Source organism: Mytilus californianus, unplaced genomic scaffold (genome assembly GCF_021869535.1).
Source record: "Mytilus californianus isolate M0D057914Y unplaced genomic scaffold, xbMytCali1.0.p SCAF_5, whole genome shotgun sequence".
Taxonomy (NCBI): Eukaryota; Metazoa; Mollusca; class Bivalvia; order Mytilida; family Mytilidae; genus Mytilus; species Mytilus californianus.
This window is the reverse complement of record NW_026262701.1, coordinates 117,586,094-117,607,566: the sequence shown is the minus strand read 5'-3', so window position 1 is coordinate 117,607,566 and position 21,473 is coordinate 117,586,094. Positions and strand designations below refer to the sequence as shown.

Below are 21,473 nucleotides of genomic sequence, written 5' to 3'. Positions count from 1 at the left end.
TAACCTGGTCGTTGCCATTTTGTTAACATCAGTTACAGCATTTTGATAGAAGATAGCTCGTGTTAAATCGAGAGGCTCAGATGAATATTTCCCGGTGAATAAAAGGGTAACTTATCGCACATTATTAATTTTTAGGGTTATTCAATATTCCTTGCATTCAAATGAAAATTAATAAAATTAGTTCATAATGATTATGTATGAGTCTTTCTACAGATGTATTTGTCCTCGATCTTTTGATGGATATCTAAAGTCTTTGTTTAATAAAGGTGTCATCAAATTTGTGGTTTTATATTAATCCTGTATGATGTATTCGTACAGTCGTATTTGGTTTCAATCAACTGTATTTGTCATCTGCTTCGCCTCGAGCTAATACAGCTTACCTCGACCCAATACGACTGAACCTGAAATTAATACATGATTAATTTGAAAACAGCCACTTGATAACATTATAGCATTAAGAATATTAATAAATCAATACGTACTTATCAGCTACAATGGGAAGATGGTCGTTGGCTGCAACGAGAGCGTCAGCTATCCTGTAAAACAGCATGCAATAATGTGATCAGTTGTTACTCATAGATAGTTTTTTTTTTCAAAGTGATAGATTTTTATATTTTGTCAATTTTATACACGCAACTAAAATTGATCCCGATAACGGAAAATCGTAACTATGTATAGCATTTACTCACATTAGTTGAATACCATGTGTAACTTGATGTTGGTATGCCCGTCTAAAAAGCCCATTGCGTGTATGGAATAACTCATATAAATTTAGTTCTTCCTGTAAAAATAACATGCAGTTGTTATCCAATTATTACCTGTAAAGGTTATGTTACGATATAGTATAGTTCGATGTATATTTTAAAACGTAAAGCACTAACGTTGTTATTATCTTAATTACGTGTTATGGTGTTCTTTTTATTTGTCTTTGTATATTTTTAACCTTTAATGTTTAGTCCATTTTTTTGGTAATATACTTTTGGCGTAGCTCGGTATCTATACATCCCGCCATTGTGTTATTGTGCTATGGTCATTGTTTGTATTCTTATCTTTCATTTCTGCTTATGTGCTTTGTCTATAGAGTTTCTATATGCCATTTTGTTTTTATCTGTTGAAATAGTTATTTGTTTTTATAGTGATTATAACACAATCTTGACTGTTGTATCCCAATTTTTTACCTTTATACCTACTATATATGTTTGTTTTGCTCACACATTATTATCAATATTATGGAATTCTATGCGACTGTCATAAAAGTGAGAGGTTTAGCTTGCTATAAAACCAGGTTCAATTCACAATTTTCCTCATTAGGAAATGCCTGAACCAAGTCAGGAAAATGACAGTTGTTTTCTATTAATTTGGTGTGTTCGAGCTTTTGATTTTTTGCCATTTGAAAAATGCATGACCTTGTGCTATGCCAAAATAGAAGTTAACAGTATCGACAAGATGTCGGATCATGAGTATTCATAACACTACATATATAGCAATATATAGTAAGATATTTTCCTTTCTAAAACATTGCTAGTGCTCACAAAGAGTTATAAGGAAGAATGACTGACTTCAACACTACATACATTTTACATTCACCATCACAAAATGGTTGTCCGATACAATGTATCGGTGTCTCAACTCTATTTCAACATGTTTTTGCGATCTTAGATCTTGAGATACAAGTATAGTCGTTTGATCTTTATTTTTCCCGATTGTGTCCCAATGCCTATTGTGAAATTCCAATCCGTGTGTATTCGTATTGCGGATGATGCATGCATAGCTGGAAATGCTTAAACTGTTGACGCCAACAGTATTGCTCCTTTGAAGTTCATGCAAAGTTTCTACTGTTTGTTACTTATGTTTTTCTCTTCCTTAACGATTTACGAGATTTGAACATCGGTAAACTACTGTCGCCTTAATTTAGCACTGATACGCCCATTGAAATGTAACCCGCGACTACAGACACGGGTATAGCAAACAAGTTATGAAATATAAAAACCGTTAGAAGGGGCAAAATGAACATCATCGTCCGAAAAAGAAAAATTAACAATGACAAATTGTCTCCTTTGTCGTTCATTCTTGTATATAGTTTCTTTGTGAAACTCGAATACACTGTATAATAACTTGTCATAGATACCAGGATTAAAATATTGTACGCGTACAAACGACTCATCAACGACTTTCGAATGAAAAAAAAGGAAAATGTAACAACAAAAACCACAAAGTAATAATGCATGTTAGTTTTCTATGTTGTGTTTTGTGTACTGTTGTTTGTTTGTTTGTCATTTTCTTTTTTCACCATGGCGTTGTCAGTTTATGAGTTATGAGTTATGAAACACAACATAGAAAACTAAAAACTAAGTAACACGAAACCCACCAAAAACTGGGGGTGATCTCAGGTGCTCCGGAATGGTAAGCAGATCCAGCGGGAATGTTGCTACATAGAAATGGAAAGTTCACAATTGGGAAGCTGAAATCATTTTTTTTTTGTCGTAAAGTTTTGTTTTCAACCGACCATCATTGCCAATTTCTCTAGATGTAAGTCAAGATATGAGGCAGACTTCACTGTATCTGTTGTATCCTTTATCTCTAGTTCGATGGGATAGATGCGTTCAACATAGTCACCAAATTTTGAATTATTTAGTGAGAGAACATCATCTATATAGCGGAAAGTAAAATTAAAGGATACTGCTAACTTCTTTTCTTTCTTCCTAAAAGTTCCTGTATGAAGTCAGCCTCATAAGAATAAAGGAACAAGTCGGAAAGAAGAGGGGCACAGTTGGTTTCCATGGGAATGCCGATAGATTGTTGAAAAACACGTCCTCCAAACGTAACAAATATGTTGTCAATTAAGAAATCAAGCATCTTGATAATGTCAGTTTCAGAGAATTTTTTGTTTGAATCAGAGTGATTTTTTACAAAGTAGGATTTATCCCCCCTAAGACAAGATACTTGTTTCTACGTTGGCCATTCTTTTTTATGAAACAAAGCTATACCAACTCTTTCAATTTGTCTTTTAGTTTGGAATGGAGAATACTTGTGTAAAGTGTAGAAAAGTCAAATGTTTTAATACTTCAAGATGAAAGAGTCTTAGATTGTATGTACTCTAAAAGATCTTTGGAATTTTTTAGTATCCACATCTGATTCACGCCACCTCTAGAATAGGCAGTTTCACAATAACTTTGAAGTCCGGCTTTGATTGCTGATAAAATTGATTTTAATAATTTAGAAAGAGGTTTCGTGGAGCACTTGGAAGACCCAGCAATATACCGTTGTTTGTAAGAACACTTATGTAGTTTAGGTATCCAATACAGTGATGGAAGATCCAGTTCTTCATCTTTGATTATTTATGAATGGGGAACTAGCACAGGAACAATCAGGAGGTTTAGACATGAAGTCGTCAATATTGAGATCCTGCAACACGCGTTTGTAATTGAAAATTTTAGTTGCAATTGGTTTTGTATAGGTATAAGAAATGATTGGTACAGACTGATCTTTAAAATAGGGAGGTAGTTTAGATTGAACTAATTAATGATGAAGGATATTGCCCAAGTTGACGGCATTGAGACCTTTGTTGGCAAAGGAAAGTTTAAGAAAGGATCTTTTCTCTTTTTCATTTTTTCCAATGCGAATTTGTTTGAAAAGTCTGTGCCTTGTAATATCCGAAATGATAGCTGCAAATTTGTATTGGTTTGAATGAGGGTTTGTAACAGAGGTTTCCAGACATAAATTGAACAGAGAATGAAGTTTTGAAAGGGGTAATGAATAAAGCTTCGTGCGAATGTGATTAATACCTAACGGGTTTTGTATAAATGGCAGCAAATCATTAATAGAGACATCATGGAGAGTTTGTGATGTATAATGAAGATGACCATCACTGCGTCTACGTCAAAGAGTTGAGTTGAAAATATTCATCACAATCACCAAGCAACAGGAAGGACAAGATATTATACCTATACCATCATTGTCATTGCAACCATATGGTGTCGCAGTTTCCAATTGTCGAATCCATTAGTCTTCTTTTTGTCTACGGAGAGGCGTTGCAAGATGAGGATTGTAAGTCCTGTGGTATATTTTTTCGATCATGCGAACTTTCATAGAAAGGATTGAATGATCAGGCTGGTTAAAATGCTGGTAAAGAATGTCGCTTTCATTGTGGTTGATGTCTGATCTATGGCCGCACATACGTTTGTTTAGCCTTCTTTTCATTTCACCGACGTATACCAATCTGCAAAGGTTACACTCTAATCCGTAGACGACATTTAAAGATTTAAAATTCAGATGATCGTAACTTCTGGTAAAATAAGACTTTTTAGTTAAATTGCTAGTGAATTGAGCATCTGTTATTAAAATTCAACAGGTTTTGCAGCCATTGGCTTCACATTTCGAAATGAGACAGTGTTGTTCAGAGTCATCAAAATCCAAAATGTCTGTTAGAAGAACTGAACATGGCTGTGTATGGAGACTATTGCTATCGTCACTAGTATGATGATCTGAATGTGTCATGTTTGAAATATTTGTCATGTCTGGTGATGAGGGGACACCTGCCTTATCAGACGACACCGTGTCCATGGTGACGTCTGTTTCGGACCTTTTTATACTGGGCGACGTCCGAGCCAGTATTCTGTTTGATCTTCGTAAATTCATGCAATATTGCTACTGGGCGGATGATGTCCTCGGGGAAAAAATGTCCACAAGCAGAGACATCGACCCATTGGTTATAAAAAAAATCATCAATATGCGAAGGCATTAAGAATAAAGTCCGTATAACTGTTCGTTGCTGAATGACGAAATGACGGATAAGGGTAACACTATATGGCCCCAACCACTTTGAGGCGGGGCCATAATAAAGATTTGCATTTTACTGAATCTGACTGTAATTTCCGCAAGTAAAGTAACCATTGACATTCTTAACTGTTCTAGTTAGTAATGTTTTAGTTTTTATGTTCTAAAATATTTTATAAATTCTTCTTTGGTGTAAAGGAATTAGGAATCTTCAGTTGTCTATGTACTACTTCACCAAATCCAAAGGAGACAATTATGTTAATTTGACAGCAAGTCCTATCTTATGACTTGTAAACGTGTGTTTCTAAGGTACAGTGCTATTTGCACGATTTAACATAGAGTTGAAAGGAAAATTTCAGTTAACAAAAAAAATATATGGTTTACCTTGTCTCTTACAGCAATGGTGGTTTCCTCGGAATCTGTAAATGGAAACATGATCCTACATTGGCTTATAAAACGTGAATGATTAAAATTGCTCGTCATCCCTAAGCCATGACAGTCTCTTGCAAAATAATCCATTTTGTCCACGTCTATCGCATTCTGTTTGTTTGCCACTATCTATAAAAAATATAAAGACAGTTTCCAATTTGACCTCCGATACAATTTTCAAACCAATTGAGATCGTTTCGTATTTTCATGTGTGAACACTTATTATAACCATCCGTATATATGTTAGTTTATATGACTACGAATAAGGTAAACAAACATTGACATAGCACATTATCCCCCTAAAAGGAATCTGGTGACATGTTTCATGTGTCAAGATCTAAAACGTTCGTAATCAAGACAAGAAGTAAATAAATATCATCGAGAAAACGAACTAACAAAGATGTGCCTATAACAAAGACATATTAATAAACACAACATTTAATATACAACCGAAAAAAAAAGTTCACTTTGAAGGATACTTATTTAGAAATACACTTTCAATATGCGACTGGTGTAGCTACTCAGACTTTATAAAACGTCACCGGTGTCTGAGCAAAAAGTTGATGATAGTTATCAAAGGTACCAGGATTATAATTTAATACGCCAGACGCGCGGTTCGTCTTCATAAGACTCATCAGTGACGCTCAGATCAAAATAGTTATAAAGCCAAACAAGTACAAAGTTGAAGAGCATTGAAGACCCAAAATTCCAAAATATTGTGCCAAATACGGCTAAGGTAATCTATTCCTGGGATAAGAAAATCCTTAGTTTTTCGAAAAATTTAAAGTTTTGTCAACAGGAAATTTACTAAAATGACCATATAATTGATATTCATGTCAACACCGAAGTGCTGACTACTGGGCTGGTGATACCACGGGGACGAAACGTCCACCAGCAGTGGCATCGACCCAGTGGTGTAAATAGTTATCAAAGGTACCAGGATTATAATTTAATACGCAAGACGCGCGTATTGTCTTCATAAGACTCATCAGTGACGCTCAGATCATAAAAGTTATAGAGCCATACAAGTACAAAGTTGAAGAGCATTGAGGACCCAAAATTCCAAAATATTGTGCCAAATACGGCTAAGGTAATCTATTCCTGGGATAAGATGACCCAGGGTTATGTCAAAGAAGGCTCGTCCTTTTTCTGAAAAAGTTCATCGGAAGTTACCAAGACCTTGTTGATAAATATTCCGTATCAACTTCACAAATAATACATGATGGTCTTGGAGTATAGTTTCTAGGTAAATTATTTACCTTTATTGTTTAGTACATATTAAGTAATATCCTTTTGGCGTGGCTCGATACATCCCGTCATTGTGTTATTGAGCTATGGTCATTTTTTGTATTCTTGACTTTCATTTTTGCTTATGTGCTTTGTCCATATGCCAATTTGTTTTTCTTTGTTGACATATTTGTTTGTTTTTATAGTGATTAAGATTATAACACAATGTTGATTGCTGTATCCATATTTTTGACATTTTTACCTATTATGTCTGTTTGCTTTGTTCACACATTGTTGTTAATATAATGAAATTTTATGCGACTGTCATAAAAGTGAGAGGTTTAGCTAGCTATAAAACCAGGTTTAATCCACCACTTTCCGTTTTGAGTTTTCCTTGGAGTTAGGTATTTTTGTTATTTACTTCTTTTTTTTAAGCAAGGTCTGTGAAGATCTCTCTCCTGTTCTGCCGACGAATAGAATAACAAACGGTAAATAAAGGAATGTATTCTTATTTTTTTTTATCAGAATGTGAAAATCCTTAACGAAAATTTACGACGAGAAAGGTCAAGTTATTCTTTTAGTAATCATTTTGTAATGAAATTTTTCTTTACAATTTGCTAAGTTCAATAACAAAGGGCAGGTTTTACTTACACTTTTGATTTAGTAACAGTAAATTTGGGCTCATAAGTAGAATTGTGAGCTATTTCTCACTAATGATATCCCCGCCTTAAGTTTTCGGTTAATATGCAATTGAAGGACAATGTATCTGAAAACTCATCACACGGCGATGCATGTTCATATAAACCCTGAAAGCAAATTTCAGGCGGCTCTTATATGTAGTTCCGCAGAAAAGGGCGACGATAATTTCATACATGCCCAGTATGTTAGAGTGATATATACAATGCATTAATATTCAGTAAACAGGAAGTTGATGAGCGATGAATCTAACATGCTGACTTGAGGCCTAATAGCAAATATCAGGAACCTATTATTTGTAGTTTCCTAGGAAAATGCTACAAACGTTTCATACATGGTCATCATGTTAAGACAGAAAAGTATTCGCTAAAAAGAAAGTTGATGAGATCGCTAAATCTGACACCGCATTAAAGGGTAGAGCATGCTGAATTGGAAGCCTAATAGCAAATATCAGAAAGGTTTTATTTGTAGTTCCGTAGAAAAATGCGACAAAATTTTCATACATTGCCATTATGTTTAGAATATATCAAGGATGAATCTCAGACCACGTCACACAGTATAGCATGTTCACATGAAACCTGATAACAAATTTCAGGAAGCAAATATTCGACGGAAATTTAATGGGACAGACTGACAAAAAGGAAGGATACAACAGTACAAATGTTACAGTAAAAAGGTGACTTTAGGAATTACACGGAATTACTAAACAATTCAGTAAATACCTGTAATTACTAATCAAATGAATAATAACATGTATTTACTGATTGTTTCATTGATTACAGATAACAGGTGTAAACAATTTCAATTATATACAAAGACAAATCATGCCATGCAATATCTGCAGATATGGTTGGTAATATCTAAGAAGTGTTATTTCGGTGGTTCTTTATAAAGATATTGTAAAGACGAATCAATATATAACAGCGTGTCATTCGCCCCTTTAAAAACATTACGTTCATCGCAAGCATGTTATACCTTCGGACGCATTACATTTAAAAAGTGTTGTTTTCATTTTTTTGAAAAAAAACATGTCTAGTAAAACTGTTTCTAAGTATGTCCCTTACAGTAATAGTTTATATGCTAAAGAGTATTGTAATAATTCTTAGCGAAATTTGAATTAAAATACATATGGTAATCCCCCGTTTTAATTGCAATTATATACGAAGAAAGATCATTGAACGGTGAGACGTTTTCTTTGCGATTTATCTTTGTGAAGTAGTATTGTCCGTTTGACTTCTATATATTTGCAGAAAAAAAATCTTAAAAATCCATTTTTTCAAATCATTACTTTTTTTCTTGATGTATGTTAATATATGATATGTACGAACTGTGACTATTAATATCGTAATGTTTGATTTATAATTAAAAAAGTTGCCTGTTAGGTCTCTGTGTTAATTTTAATTTTTGTAGGTAGTAAACACTTGATGGAGTAAGTATACATAGTCTAACAGTCTTTCAATCAAAACAAAAACAACATACATGTGCTTTAAATGTCTGTTTCATTGTATCATTCGACTTTACACATTTGAATATTAAAACGACCTTTACTGACCAGTAAACAAAACTTAACTTCAGTTAAGTTTGATGTCATGTGATTGTTTAAATGTCTTATCAAATAACAAAATATTCTCCAGTGTCCAATTTCTATTAGAAAATGTTAGATATATTATAAACAAATAAAACAGTACATTATAGGCAAATAATATCAAAATGAATATAGCATTTTCATTTATATTAATACCTTCATATGCTATCAAAAACAATAATGTTATTTTCAACCATAATTGGTTTTGTTCATTGTTATTTCCAAAATTTGTATTTTTTTATTTTCCCTGGTCAGCAGTTGTGCACTTTACAAAGAACGAAATGTTTATTCTGTAGGTATTTCTTAATAAAAGATTTCAGGGCTTAGATATAAGAAGATGTGGTATGAGTGCCAATGAGACAACTCTCTTGTTTGTTTTGTTGTGAAAATCACCATGCGGAATGCATGAAAAGCTTGCTTATAGTCTTATAGTGTATAGAAATATTTATTAAATCACATAAAGGCAAAAGATATTTCTAAACATTTCTTTTAGGAAACAAAACATAAAAAAATATTTTGTGATAACAACTTTAATTTCCAAAATCATCTATGAATATATGTGTGTAAAATCATACACTGATTTAAAATCAATGATCAAATCTATAAAGAAAAGATGTGCATTTTTATATGGTACAATGAGACAGACACTTAAAGCACATGTATGTTGTTTTTGTTTTGACTGTTAGATTATTTATACTTACTCCATCAAATACTTACTACCTAAACAATAAAATTTACATAGAGTCCTAGTGGGTAACTTTTTTAATTATGGACAAAAAATTATGATATTAATAGTCAGAGTTCGTATATATCATATATTAACATACATCAAGAAAACAAATAATGATTTGAAAAAATAGATTTTTAAGAATTTTTTTTCTGCAAATATATAGAAGTCAAACGGACAATGTGTATGTAAACATTATGATTCATTGTCTCTTTTTTATATAATCAATCTTACATAACAAAAAAATCATTAAACGACCAAAATATTGACCTCTTTGTCAATTTGTTGAAAGAACTTCCATAAATAGATGTATGCTTTATCTCTTTAATCATTCACATCGAACCTTTCACCAGCATGATTGACCATGAAGAGTATATCTAATCCTGACATCTTGCTGTTTTAAAACTTCAGTATGTTTGTACTGAAAGTGATATTACCCCGTATTTAACACATTTTGAGAAAACAACATAAAGTTTAATTTTTTTCTTAGTTAAAGGTCTCCAAGACCCCATTTTCAAATTTTTAATTGAGTTTTGTTTTCGAAGAAATATTTGCACCTTTTTCTTTTTTTCTATAATTTATTTATTGTCATGATTCGAAGTATTTCTTTTTTTTCAATACAAAATATTCTTTGCATACAATTTTTACTTAGTATACCTAGCGCATAAAAAAGTGAGTCTTGCTAAAAACATAATGATTTACTTTTGCATACAAACTTATAAAAAGTAAAAGGCTTAAATTTCCAAAACGTTTCAGTTACACTTGCATTTAGGTTTTGACGTCTATTATGTCTGTGGTTTCTTGACAACAGCAAAATAATATTTATCATAATTGATTTACCATACCATAAAAACGCAGTTGTGTGGCATTAAAATGGATAGATATATTAGAAAAGTTACAGTACGTATTAAGCTACTCTTTGGTTAGGATAAAGACATTTTATGGAAACCGACTGCAGATTTTATGACACGGTATCATAACATTAGCAGTTTAACATAATTACAATCCTTGATCAATGTTGATTTCTCAACTCACAAGCGACTTGTGTTTGCGGTAGAAGATAATACCAATTAGTTGTCTGATCGATTGTGTTCTATTTTCCATTGTGACTTTTGCCAAATACATCTAAGAAAACATATTCTTTGGCTTTTTTAAAACTCTTATTAGGAAATAAAGTAAAAGTAAAATCCTAACTCTCACCTCATACATGTACTGTCGTGGATTGCCTTTCATTACCTGAAAAAGTCAATGGCACATTTACATCATGTAAAACTAAATAATTTGTTAATTGTTTCAATCTTCTGTCAATGAATCATATTTCAGATGGAATATTAATAATGTTAATTTTTTATTTCTGTCGATATTCTACACGGTAAAACTCAACCCTTACTTCATCATATAACAGTTTTTGATTTATTCACATTTAACGTCTGGAGTTTTGTTGCATAGAAAGAAAAAAGGGATACAGCAGTCAATATTGTGTTATAATCTTATTTCACTGTAAAAACAAATAACTTTTTCAACGACGAAAAACAAAATTGCATATAGACACTCTATAGACAAAACACATAAGCAAAAATGAAAGATCAGAATACAAAAAATTACCATAGCACAATAACACAAAACCAAAAGGATATTACCAAAAATGGACTAAACAGTAAAGATTATAAATATATTTGTAAATACAAAGAACACTATAACACGTAATTAAAGTTGCATGCAATCATATATAATATATAAGGGCAACATTAGTATACCGCTGTTCACAAGTCATAAATCGATTAAAAGAAAAGAAATCAGGGTTACAAACTAAAACCGGAGAAAACACATCAACTTTAAGAGGAAAACAACGGAACAACAGAAACACTAACTTGCAACAAAAACAAAAAAGCCAACATACATATAAGCTAAAAAGCATATTTAGATATTTTTTTGCATGCCTAATAAACGAAGAATTCAATATTCTAAAAGTTTACGTATTCAACACTGTAATTAAATCTTTGAATATTGTTTTTATTGTTATAAATATTGATTTTGTTATCAGTAAATTATAGCCATACTAAATATTACACATCTGTACTTCCACGAACTACAATCTGTCGATACCTATATTTTGAAATTGCACAAGATCATGTTTTACTCTGACTGTTAATGACGTCTTTATACTAAATCCATTGGATGTTGGATGTGTACTGGTTGATATTTAAGTCTTAGATACATGATTTCTTTTATTAGTTGTTATTGGCTTTGAACTAGCTGTCAGTAACTGCGAGTACTCTCAAATCTGTACTTAGTGTCTTTTTTGTTGTTAGGGACGAGGGATGGATATATACCCTGCCACGTCCTGTCTGTGTTTTTGTTTGATGTTTTTGTTTGTATCGATCTGATGAGTTAAGTCTTTTGCAACTGATTTTGATAGTTTGTTCTTATGTTGTGCTGTTACACCACTGTCCCAGGTTAGGGGGACGGTTGAGCGCTCACAAACATGTTTAGCCCCGTCACATTCTTTATGTGCCTGTCCCAAGTCAGAAGCCTGTAGTTCAGTTGTTGTTGTTGGTTCTTGTCTGTCATAGTTGTTTTTCGTAAATTGTTTTGTTATAGATTAGGCCGTTAGTTTTCTCAATTGAATTGTTTAATATTTTTCATGTTGGGGCCACTACAAAAGTTAATATTCATCCAAACATTTTCTGTAGAATTCTACATTTAATCCATCAGGGGAGCCTTATTAAAATTCTTTTTAAAAAATTGCTTCCGTACATTAAACATGAGTTATTTTCCCTTCTCAGGTGTTGCTTTCAACATCGTTCAATTTCTAAAATTCCTTGAGCGAATATAAATACGTTCCTGTTTCTGTTATGTCAGGGTTTCTTGTGGAGTACAATTTTTTTTATAAAAATCTACTTCTAATTTTAATATCTTTTCTTGATCTTTTGTAACTTTTCCATTCCATACAGCTGAATTATTGTTCTTCTACTCTGTCTTAATTTTTCCATCCCAAGGAAATATACTGATTTTTTCCCCTTCTTACAGAATTTTGCCCGTGTCCTAATTTGGTTACCTTTAGTTTTCTCATTATAGGTATAAACATATAATGATGTGGTATGATGTAAATAAAAACAATTCCACCAGAGACCCAATGACATAGAAGTTAACTTTAGGTCACCGTACGGCTTCAACAATGAGCAAAATCCATATCGCATAGTAAGCTATGAAATGCTCCGACATGACAAATGTAAAACAATTCAAACGAGAAAACTAACGGCCTGATTCATGTACAAAACAATGAACAAAAATCAAATATGATATACAGCAACAACTGAATTACAGGCTCCTGACTTGGGACAGGCACATACGGAATGTGGCGGGATTAAACATGTTTGCGGATGACCAATCCTTCCCTAACCTAGGACAGTGGCGTAACAGAACAACATATGAACACACTATAAAAATCAGTTGAAAAGGGTTTAACTCATCAGATCGATACAAAGCAGAAAAACGTGCAACGAAAACACAGACCGGACGTGGCAGGATATTTATACATCCCCACAACAAAATTACAGTTAACTAATTATTTTGCATAATTCGTTTTCTATATTTTCTACAATCTGTAACAAACCATAATTTTTTTCATTGCATGTGTCTAGAAAACTATTTAATTGAGTTAAACTTTTTCCAACTTATTTATTTGGTCTTTTTTAAAATTGAGCTTTTGATTTGCAATAGCTAATTGTCTGGTCTATAACTTCAATTTTGAAATTATCCTACATAATGTCAAACTCATGATTTATCTTTGCTTTATTATACCCCACGCAACGAAGTTGCGGAGGGTATAATGTTTTTGACCCGTCTGTCCGTCAGTCCGTCCGTCAATCCGTCCGTCAGTCTGTCCGTCAGTCCGTCCGTCCGTCAGCCCTGTTTCTTGTCATCGAAACTCCTCTCAAACCACACAACAGAATTTCACGAAACCTTTTTAGATAAAAAGGACATATTATGTAGTTGTGCATATCGACAGGAAATTACGATTCAATTTTTTTTCTAGGAGTTACGCCCCTTTGAACTTATTTGCTTCAATGTACTACTGCAACAGTTTGTCATCGCAACTCCTCTGAAACCACACAACATAATTTCATGAAACCTTTTTAGATAATAAGGACATACTATGTAGATGTGCATATCGACAGGAAATTACGATTAAATTTTTTTTCTAGGAGTTACGCCCCTTTGAACTTATTTACTCTAATGTACTTCTGCAACAGTTTGTCATCACAACTCATCTGAAACTACACAACAGAATTTCATGAAACCTTTTAAGATAATAAGGACATACTATGTAGATGTGCATGTCGACAGGAAATTACGATTCAATTTTTTTTCTAGGAGTCACACCCCTTTGAACTGATTTGCTTTAAGGTACTACTTCAACAGTTTGTCATCTCAACTCCTCTGTAACCACACAACAGAATTTCATGAAACTTTGTAGATAATAAGAACACACTACGTAGATGTGCATATCGACAGGAAATTACGATTCATTTTTTTTTCTAGGAGTTACGCCCCTTTGATCTTATTTGCTTCAATGTACTTCTGCAACAGTTTGTAATCTCCACTCTTCTGAAACCACACAACACAATTTCATGAAATTTTGTAGATAAGAAGGACATACTATGTAGATGTGCATATTTTTCTTATACAATTTTTTTTTGTTACACTTATTTATTTTCTCCAATGACAATGTGGGGACGTGGGGTATGTGAGCGTGCTCACTAAGGTTCTTTAATTTTAATTTATTTTTTATTATTTTCAGAATTACTTCACTAAAGTCTTCATCTTTTTGTATACTGCTATTGAGTTTCCAATGGACAATTCTTCTTACCAAAAACTTGCAGAAATTGTTTAAATGCACATTACCTCGCCGTCAATCAGGTCTTTGATCATTTTCAAATGAACTTCTGTGAATTCTTTATCGAATTCTCCCTTAAGACTTTCATTGCTTTCAATCATATGGTCAAACATTTTTCTAGAAACTTCTTCGTGCTACAAGAAGCAAAATATTAACACACGTTTTATTGTTGCAACATTATAACAGAATGTACACTGAACCTGTAGCTCTTAGACTACTTAGAAAAACGTAGCAATAACACTAATAACAATATCAATATTTGCTATTTTTTTTTTTAGCAAAAACTAATACTCAAGTAACCCAATTAAAATTGAAGAAAATACTTATCGTAAATGCCTTTCCTCTAAAACCACCATGCTTCTTGATCTCTTGTAAAGATATGCATACATGTAAATGTTAGTTGTATTTTTGTGTCATAAGAAAGATATAGATTTGCTAATATTTTTGTTCAACTCTCTTTACGCTGAATAAGGGTTGTTGAACTTAAACGTTTGCTCAGTTAGTTTCTTTGTGAGCTAATTATTTCGAATATTATTTTGTAACATGTAAAATAAGTCGATGCAAAAAAATATATACTTTTGCTGTTACAACCTATATTGGACGTTTTCAAATTCATGTTACGTGTATGTTTGACATTTTGCAATTAATCAATTATTGAATGTCCCTTTGGTATCCTTTTCCTCTCTTTTACAGATCATTCAATTTCAAAATCTAAATTATCTCACGAAATTACTTATTTGAGAAAGGTTAACAAAGGCGTTTTATTGTATAGTGTATACACAGTGCTTAAAAGTGCACACAAGATGTAAATTCATATTATCCATACGCAAAGGTTTTGGACGGATATGCATGCTATACTATTTGCATAAGCTATTTCATAAAAAACAATATATATAAAAAATAACTTGGCTTTAATTTTTGTCATGAGCTGCGAGTCACTATATGAACGTTTTTGTCGAGTAAGCTAGCTAGGATAGTCCAGATTTTCCACTCTTCATTCGATTTGACCCATTTTACTTAGCGTTTTTCTTTGATTTATTGTTAATTATTTTCTCGTCCTAAATATGCCTTAAATAGTTCTCTCTGAACGTTAATCAGCAGTTACTTCAATCAACCTGTCTAATATATTTAACGTGAGAAAATAGTAAACCGGTATCTTAATATGTTCGATATGCACTGACAAGTTTAACCCTGCCACGTGTTCCTGTTCCTTGTCAGGAACCTTATCAGCTGTTCTCTAATTTCATAACTCAATGTTTTTCTTCTTTGAATAATTTGGTGTTGATGTCAATTCTTTGATTCTTCTTGTTTAATTTATTCACAACTGACTTGGGACGATATTGTAATCACGTAATGGACACCGGGCTGATCTCAGGTGCTCCGGAAGTGAAAGTTTGATTAAGGACATGTGAATAACATGTCCGGTATTGATTGTCTAACAAACTCCTAGTATATTTCCTTGTAACATTACATTCTTAATTGCATGACAATTTACAGTAATTTCGCAAGAATGTTTTCACCCTCATTCGAGTCGACTTACGTCACATAGCTCATCACTTTTATTTATTGTTATTTTTTCTCGTCCGATATATATGCATGAAATGTTTGATTTTATGACACAATAACAGCAATCAATCTATTTTTGAAGAATGTATTTTGCCATCAACATGTCTTTGGTAGTTTTTGCCGTAGGATTGCTCTCTCGTTGACCTGAACCCCACTTGTTCTTTAATTCAATAATATACAAGAAAGAAACTTATCAAGTCAATCAAGAGGCCCGGTCTCGGTTCTGTGGCAGTTCATGCGATACCTCTCTTTTTATTTATAACTTTAGATTTTTCTCTTCTTTATCAATTTAATAACTATGAACATCGATAAGATACTGTCACCTTAATTTACATATCTAGTTTTCTTTCAAAAGAAAGTAAAAACATATAATTGATGTAAATATAACAAAACTTACATCACTTAATTTCTCGTTTAAAATTTTAGCTGAACTGAAGGATGTTTTAAAATTTTAGTATTAATTATATATTTAGTTTATAACAAAAATTTAGTTGTTATAAATTAGATAACATGTTTCATCAAAGTAAATCGTGTCAACATAAAGGTGTTTCAATACTTTTCTTTTTGTTGAAATTGACATTCATAATACATACCTGCCACGGCTCAAAATTCTTATCTTTCTTTTTCATTGCCTCGGGAAACATCCGGTCAAACAAATGTGAATATGGTCCATGCCCTTGATAAAAAAAATTCAAAACGGAAAATCCTTTATCAAATTGCAAAATCAAACGTTCAAACCCATCAAACGAATGAAGAAAATGGTTTTATAGCTAGTTAAAATTCTCACTTGTATGGCAGTCGTATAAAATTCCATTATATTGACAACAATGTGTAAACAAAACAAACAGACAGAATTGGAAAAAAATGTCAAAGATAGAGGTACAACTGTCGCATAAACAAATAACTATTTCAACAAAGAAAAACAAAATCGCAGACAAGAATACAAAAAATGACCATATCCCAATAACACAATAGCGATAGTATAGATACCGAGCCACGCTAAAAGGATATTACCAAAAATGGACTAAACAGTAAAGGTAAATAATTTACCAAAGACAAATAAAAAGAACACTATAACACGTAAATAAGATGATAAACAACGTCAGTACCTAGAATATATACTTCAAGACCATCATGCATTATTTGTGAAGTTGATATGGAATATTTTTCAACAAGGTCTTAATATTAAAGTGACCTTATAATGTTACATCTATCTATTATAGTTTTGATATGTTTGGTCGTCACTATTCTTAAACCCATTATTTTGTTCATGATTAAGATGACTAAGGTGACAAGATAATTGTAGAGTGGTTAGTAGTTGAATATACAGGCAGCATACCGGAGTGAGTAGAATATTTAAGACAGATTTCGAAGCAAGCAAACATGGTGGTAAAACCAGTAGAATCAAAATATGAATTAAAGTTAAGCTCGTGGAAAAGCAATTTCATATCAATTCCAAAGCAAAACATATATTTACTTTCCAGGTTGACTACGTTCGGTATTATTTAAGTAGTGGTTAAAAACGCAAGTGAAGTTCAAACTTGTCCAGGTAGCATAGTTATTTTTAAGATATACACACTAGCATCATGTGATTGTATGTCCCGTATTGCAGTTTCTTTGTTCATATGCAAAGTGTAAGTAATTCAGTGGTTCCTTCATTGCCATATTATCAGGGATGATTTTTAGATTTTGATTAAAGACTACATTCAGTGTTGCTTCATATCGCATTTTATTTTTTGCATTCAATTTCCACTGTAAGTTCTATGCTTCTATTTAAGTCGAGTGATTTCGATAGATTGCAGTTAATAAATTTCAATTGGCTCGTCTCCTTCATTCTAATTGAAGATATGTTACAACTTGCTTTCTATTGCATATGTTTAAACCAAGTTATATTATGTTCCACTGTAAGTTTTTATTTCCAAAATGTTAATTCAACAGTAATTGAAATATCTGCCTAGTCCCAAATGTTGCCTTTGAAGAAGTAAACAAAATGTTTTTCTCTTTTTTTACAGCCTTTGTACTCTCCTTATGATATAATTCAAAATGAATAAACATACCTAAATCATGACATAGGGCAGCTATCTCGATACATAATTTATCTTTATTTGACATTTTAGCTTTTTCCAATCTATCTGCATATTCTTTGTTGTCTTTTATCATTTTGTTGATATCTTCTTTTTCAGACATTTCAGCTTTTTCCAATCTCTCTGCATATTCTTTGTTTTTATTTTTCATTTTTATGATATCTTCTCTCAGTTTTAACTGTAACTGATTTGCTAATTTGCTTGCTAAGTAACATGTTCTACATAAGGATATATATATCTTAATATAAAATCATGTAGGAAACTACTTTTGACCGCTAGTACAGATAAACAAGCAACATAACCTCATCGTATCATAACAAAAATGCATTTAAAATGTAAACTGCATATTAACTAGTTAGAACATAATGCATACAATTTTCATATTTACTATGTAAACATTAGAGAAAAAACTGATAAATATCTATCGCATGCTTTCAGCATAAAAAGCAACACTTTTTATATAAAAGTTTTTGAAATTGTTTCTTTGTTTTTTTGTTCTTCGTACTATTGGCATTAATATTTAAAGTGACTTATAGGCCAAAGTGTCTGGTATTATACACTACTTGTCAAAAACACATATCAACATAATCCTGTGATAATAAATCATAATTTAGTTTTAATTTATTTTAGTTGTATACAAAGATTATGAAGAGGGTTCTCAGCCAGATTTGGCTCCTTTCTTTTGTTTACCGTGCATTTTAATTTCATTATTGAAAAAAAACTCATTGAAGATACCAAGCTTACGATTTTGTATGTCAGACGCGCGTTTCATCTACAAAAGAATCTTCATTGACGCTCGAGATTAAACGGACAAATAAAGTACGAAGTTTTGAGGACCTAAAATAATTCCAAAAGTTTTGTGAAATACAGCTAAGGTTATCTATTCCTGGTGTAGACCATCCTAAGCTATTCGAACAATTCAAGTTTTGTAAACAGTTAATTTATAAATATAAGCAACAGTAGTATACCGCTGTTCAATAGTCATAAATCGATTAAGAGAAAACAAATCCGGGTTACAAACTAAAACCGAAGGAAACACATCAACTATAAGAGGAAAACAACGGAACAACAGAAACACTGAACAGCAACAAAAACAAACGCCAACATACATAGGAACGGACTATTAGATAACAACTGCCATATTCCTGACTTGGAACAGGACAATTTAAGAAAAAAATTGGTGGGTTGAACCTGGTTTTATGGCTGGCCAAACCTCCCGCTGATATGGCAATGTTAAAATACCGTTAAAATGACAACACTACGTGACAGGAATTCGAAAACAGGACAAATAAACGCAAGAACACTCAGGATTAAATAAATAATATAATAGTGCATTACAACATGTAAACCGCAGAATAACAACGGACAACTCCCATGAATTCACGACAGTACACCAGGACACCACAAACGAAGTATAAACTGCGCGTCACAGGAATGTATCAACACCACAATGACCATATCAATGATTATTCATGTCAACACATGCAAGTGCTGACTACTAGGCTGATTACACCCTCGGGGATGAAACCTCCACCAGCAGTGAGATCAACACAGTGGTTGTAAAACAACGTATCAAATATACCAGGCTTAAGATTGTGTATCCCAGACGCGCGTTTTGTCTACAAAAGACTTATCAGAGACGCTCGACTCAAAAAGTAAAAAGGCTTCCATCTGTTACGATTTGAGCGCCAAAAATGACCCTTGTGGAGACGAAAGCGCGCCTTGCGTTCTTAAAGGGGCATAGCTACGAGATATACAAACAAAAATATGATTGCTTTTTGTTCAAACCTTAATGAAAGTGAACTAGTGAAATAATAATTCGCTTTTTGCAGCCAGTTTGGTTCAATTTGGTCAAAATAAGCTAAGAAACATCGCTGATAAATTATTCACTTGCAAGATAATAATTCGACCACATTGAATCTGTATTCTTGTGACCTCCAATTCAACTCCTTAGCTGGAGATGGGTCACGCATGCACTAGGCGTGTTTAGTTTTAAAAGAAAAAGAATGTGAACATTGAAAGAGAAACTAGGTTTAACAATTTCATTGACTGATTCGTTCCATAAAAACTTGTTCTTACACAGGTAAAAACGATGATTAACATATTATAAACCTATGATATGACATCAAATAGACCTTCAAAAACCCAATTGCACGTATTCGCTGTCTATTTATATCTATATCTATGTTTATATCGGGTTATATGACCGTCGGCATTCTTCGGAGGTCAGCTCGATCGTTAATTAGATGGTGTCTAGACTAAAATGCACATGAAATTTTGATACATTATTATCGAGTCTTTGCATTGTTAATTGTATATTTAAGACTTTTTATAATTTGGATATACGTTTTAGTATGTTATAAATCAAATATGAGAATCTGAGTCAAATCTGTGAACATGAATTTGACTAATGCCCCTTAAATTGAATCGAAGTTTCTTTGAGATATTGAAGATTGTATTACAATTCTTTACAATTCTTTTACTAAAATGACAAAAACTCCATTTCCAATGACGACGTCATTATTTTATTTACAGATCTATCAAGATACTTACCCAATGCTATGTTCAAATCGGTTATGTGACGCACCAGGATAGACAAAGTAACACCCACCAAGTTGCTTAATGTTCCTCAATCTCTGGAACTGTGGCGTATCAATTATTTTAAATAACAATGGATGTAACGTAATTATACCATGTATCGAATCATTCAGTATCTGAACAGAGAAAAAAACATACATTCTACATGTTATAAAATACATCAACATTCTATAGAAATTTCATTGTTCCTTGTATTCTTCAAATGAATCATTGAACAACAAAACCAAAACATAACACCTGAGTAAGGTACATGTATTTAGGAGTACTGAGAATCACAGCTGTTATTGTGGATCTCAGATACTTGTTATATATTTTTTTTGCAAATTTTAATGTATGAAGTTTATTTACAAGACAACGTCTAAATTTCTATATCGTTTCGTCAAATCATTATTAACAAATAAGAGAAACTTTCACTTCAATAAGAGAAAACAAAAACACATATAAGGGGGAGGGGGGTAACTCATTATTCTTTAAATTTATAATAAAATTGTTCTGTGAATTTACACCTATTGTTATTTATTAAACGAGAAAAGTTGGTTGGCTCTTAGTTTTCATTCGATTTGCAGGAAGTATTTTAATTATAACTTTAATTTAAAACGCTTTCATCTACCATCTGCTTTATAAAAATCATGAGATGTTGTATGATTGGCAATGAATCGCTATCCACCACAGTTCAAGTAAAGTGGATGCTAGCAATTATAGGCAACCGTACGGCTGCTACTTTACTTCGGAAGTATGTGTTTATCCAATAATGGGTATGTATTAATGGACAGTTTTGGATACTGGATACACATTTTTGTCACATTTACCTATTATATCTGTTTGTGTTGCTCGCTCAATAATGTAAATAGAACGTTAACGGAAATATAAACAACTGCGATACAA

The 21,473-nt window shown here is 32.4% G+C and overlaps 1 protein-coding gene across 1 annotated transcript in view; it reads right to left on the bottom strand.

Annotated features, from left to right (window-relative positions):
• Nucleotides 1-21,473, bottom strand: part of LOC127702886 (deoxynucleoside triphosphate triphosphohydrolase SAMHD1-like) — a 29,950-nt gene that overhangs the window by 5,220 nt on the left and 3,257 nt on the right. The window contains exons 2-8 of the mRNA XM_052207191.1: nucleotides 20,544-20,704; nucleotides 18,170-18,208; nucleotides 17,964-18,034; nucleotides 16,500-16,582; nucleotides 14,349-14,474; nucleotides 5,161-5,334; nucleotides 690-781 (exon numbers count right to left, since the gene is read on the bottom strand). Coding sequence (XP_052063151.1) covers nucleotides 690-781; nucleotides 5,161-5,334; nucleotides 14,349-14,474; nucleotides 16,500-16,582; nucleotides 17,964-18,034; nucleotides 18,170-18,208; nucleotides 20,544-20,704 — 746 coding nt within the window. The remainder of the gene's footprint in view (nucleotides 1-689; nucleotides 782-5,160; nucleotides 5,335-14,348; nucleotides 14,475-16,499; nucleotides 16,583-17,963; nucleotides 18,035-18,169; nucleotides 18,209-20,543; nucleotides 20,705-21,473) is intronic.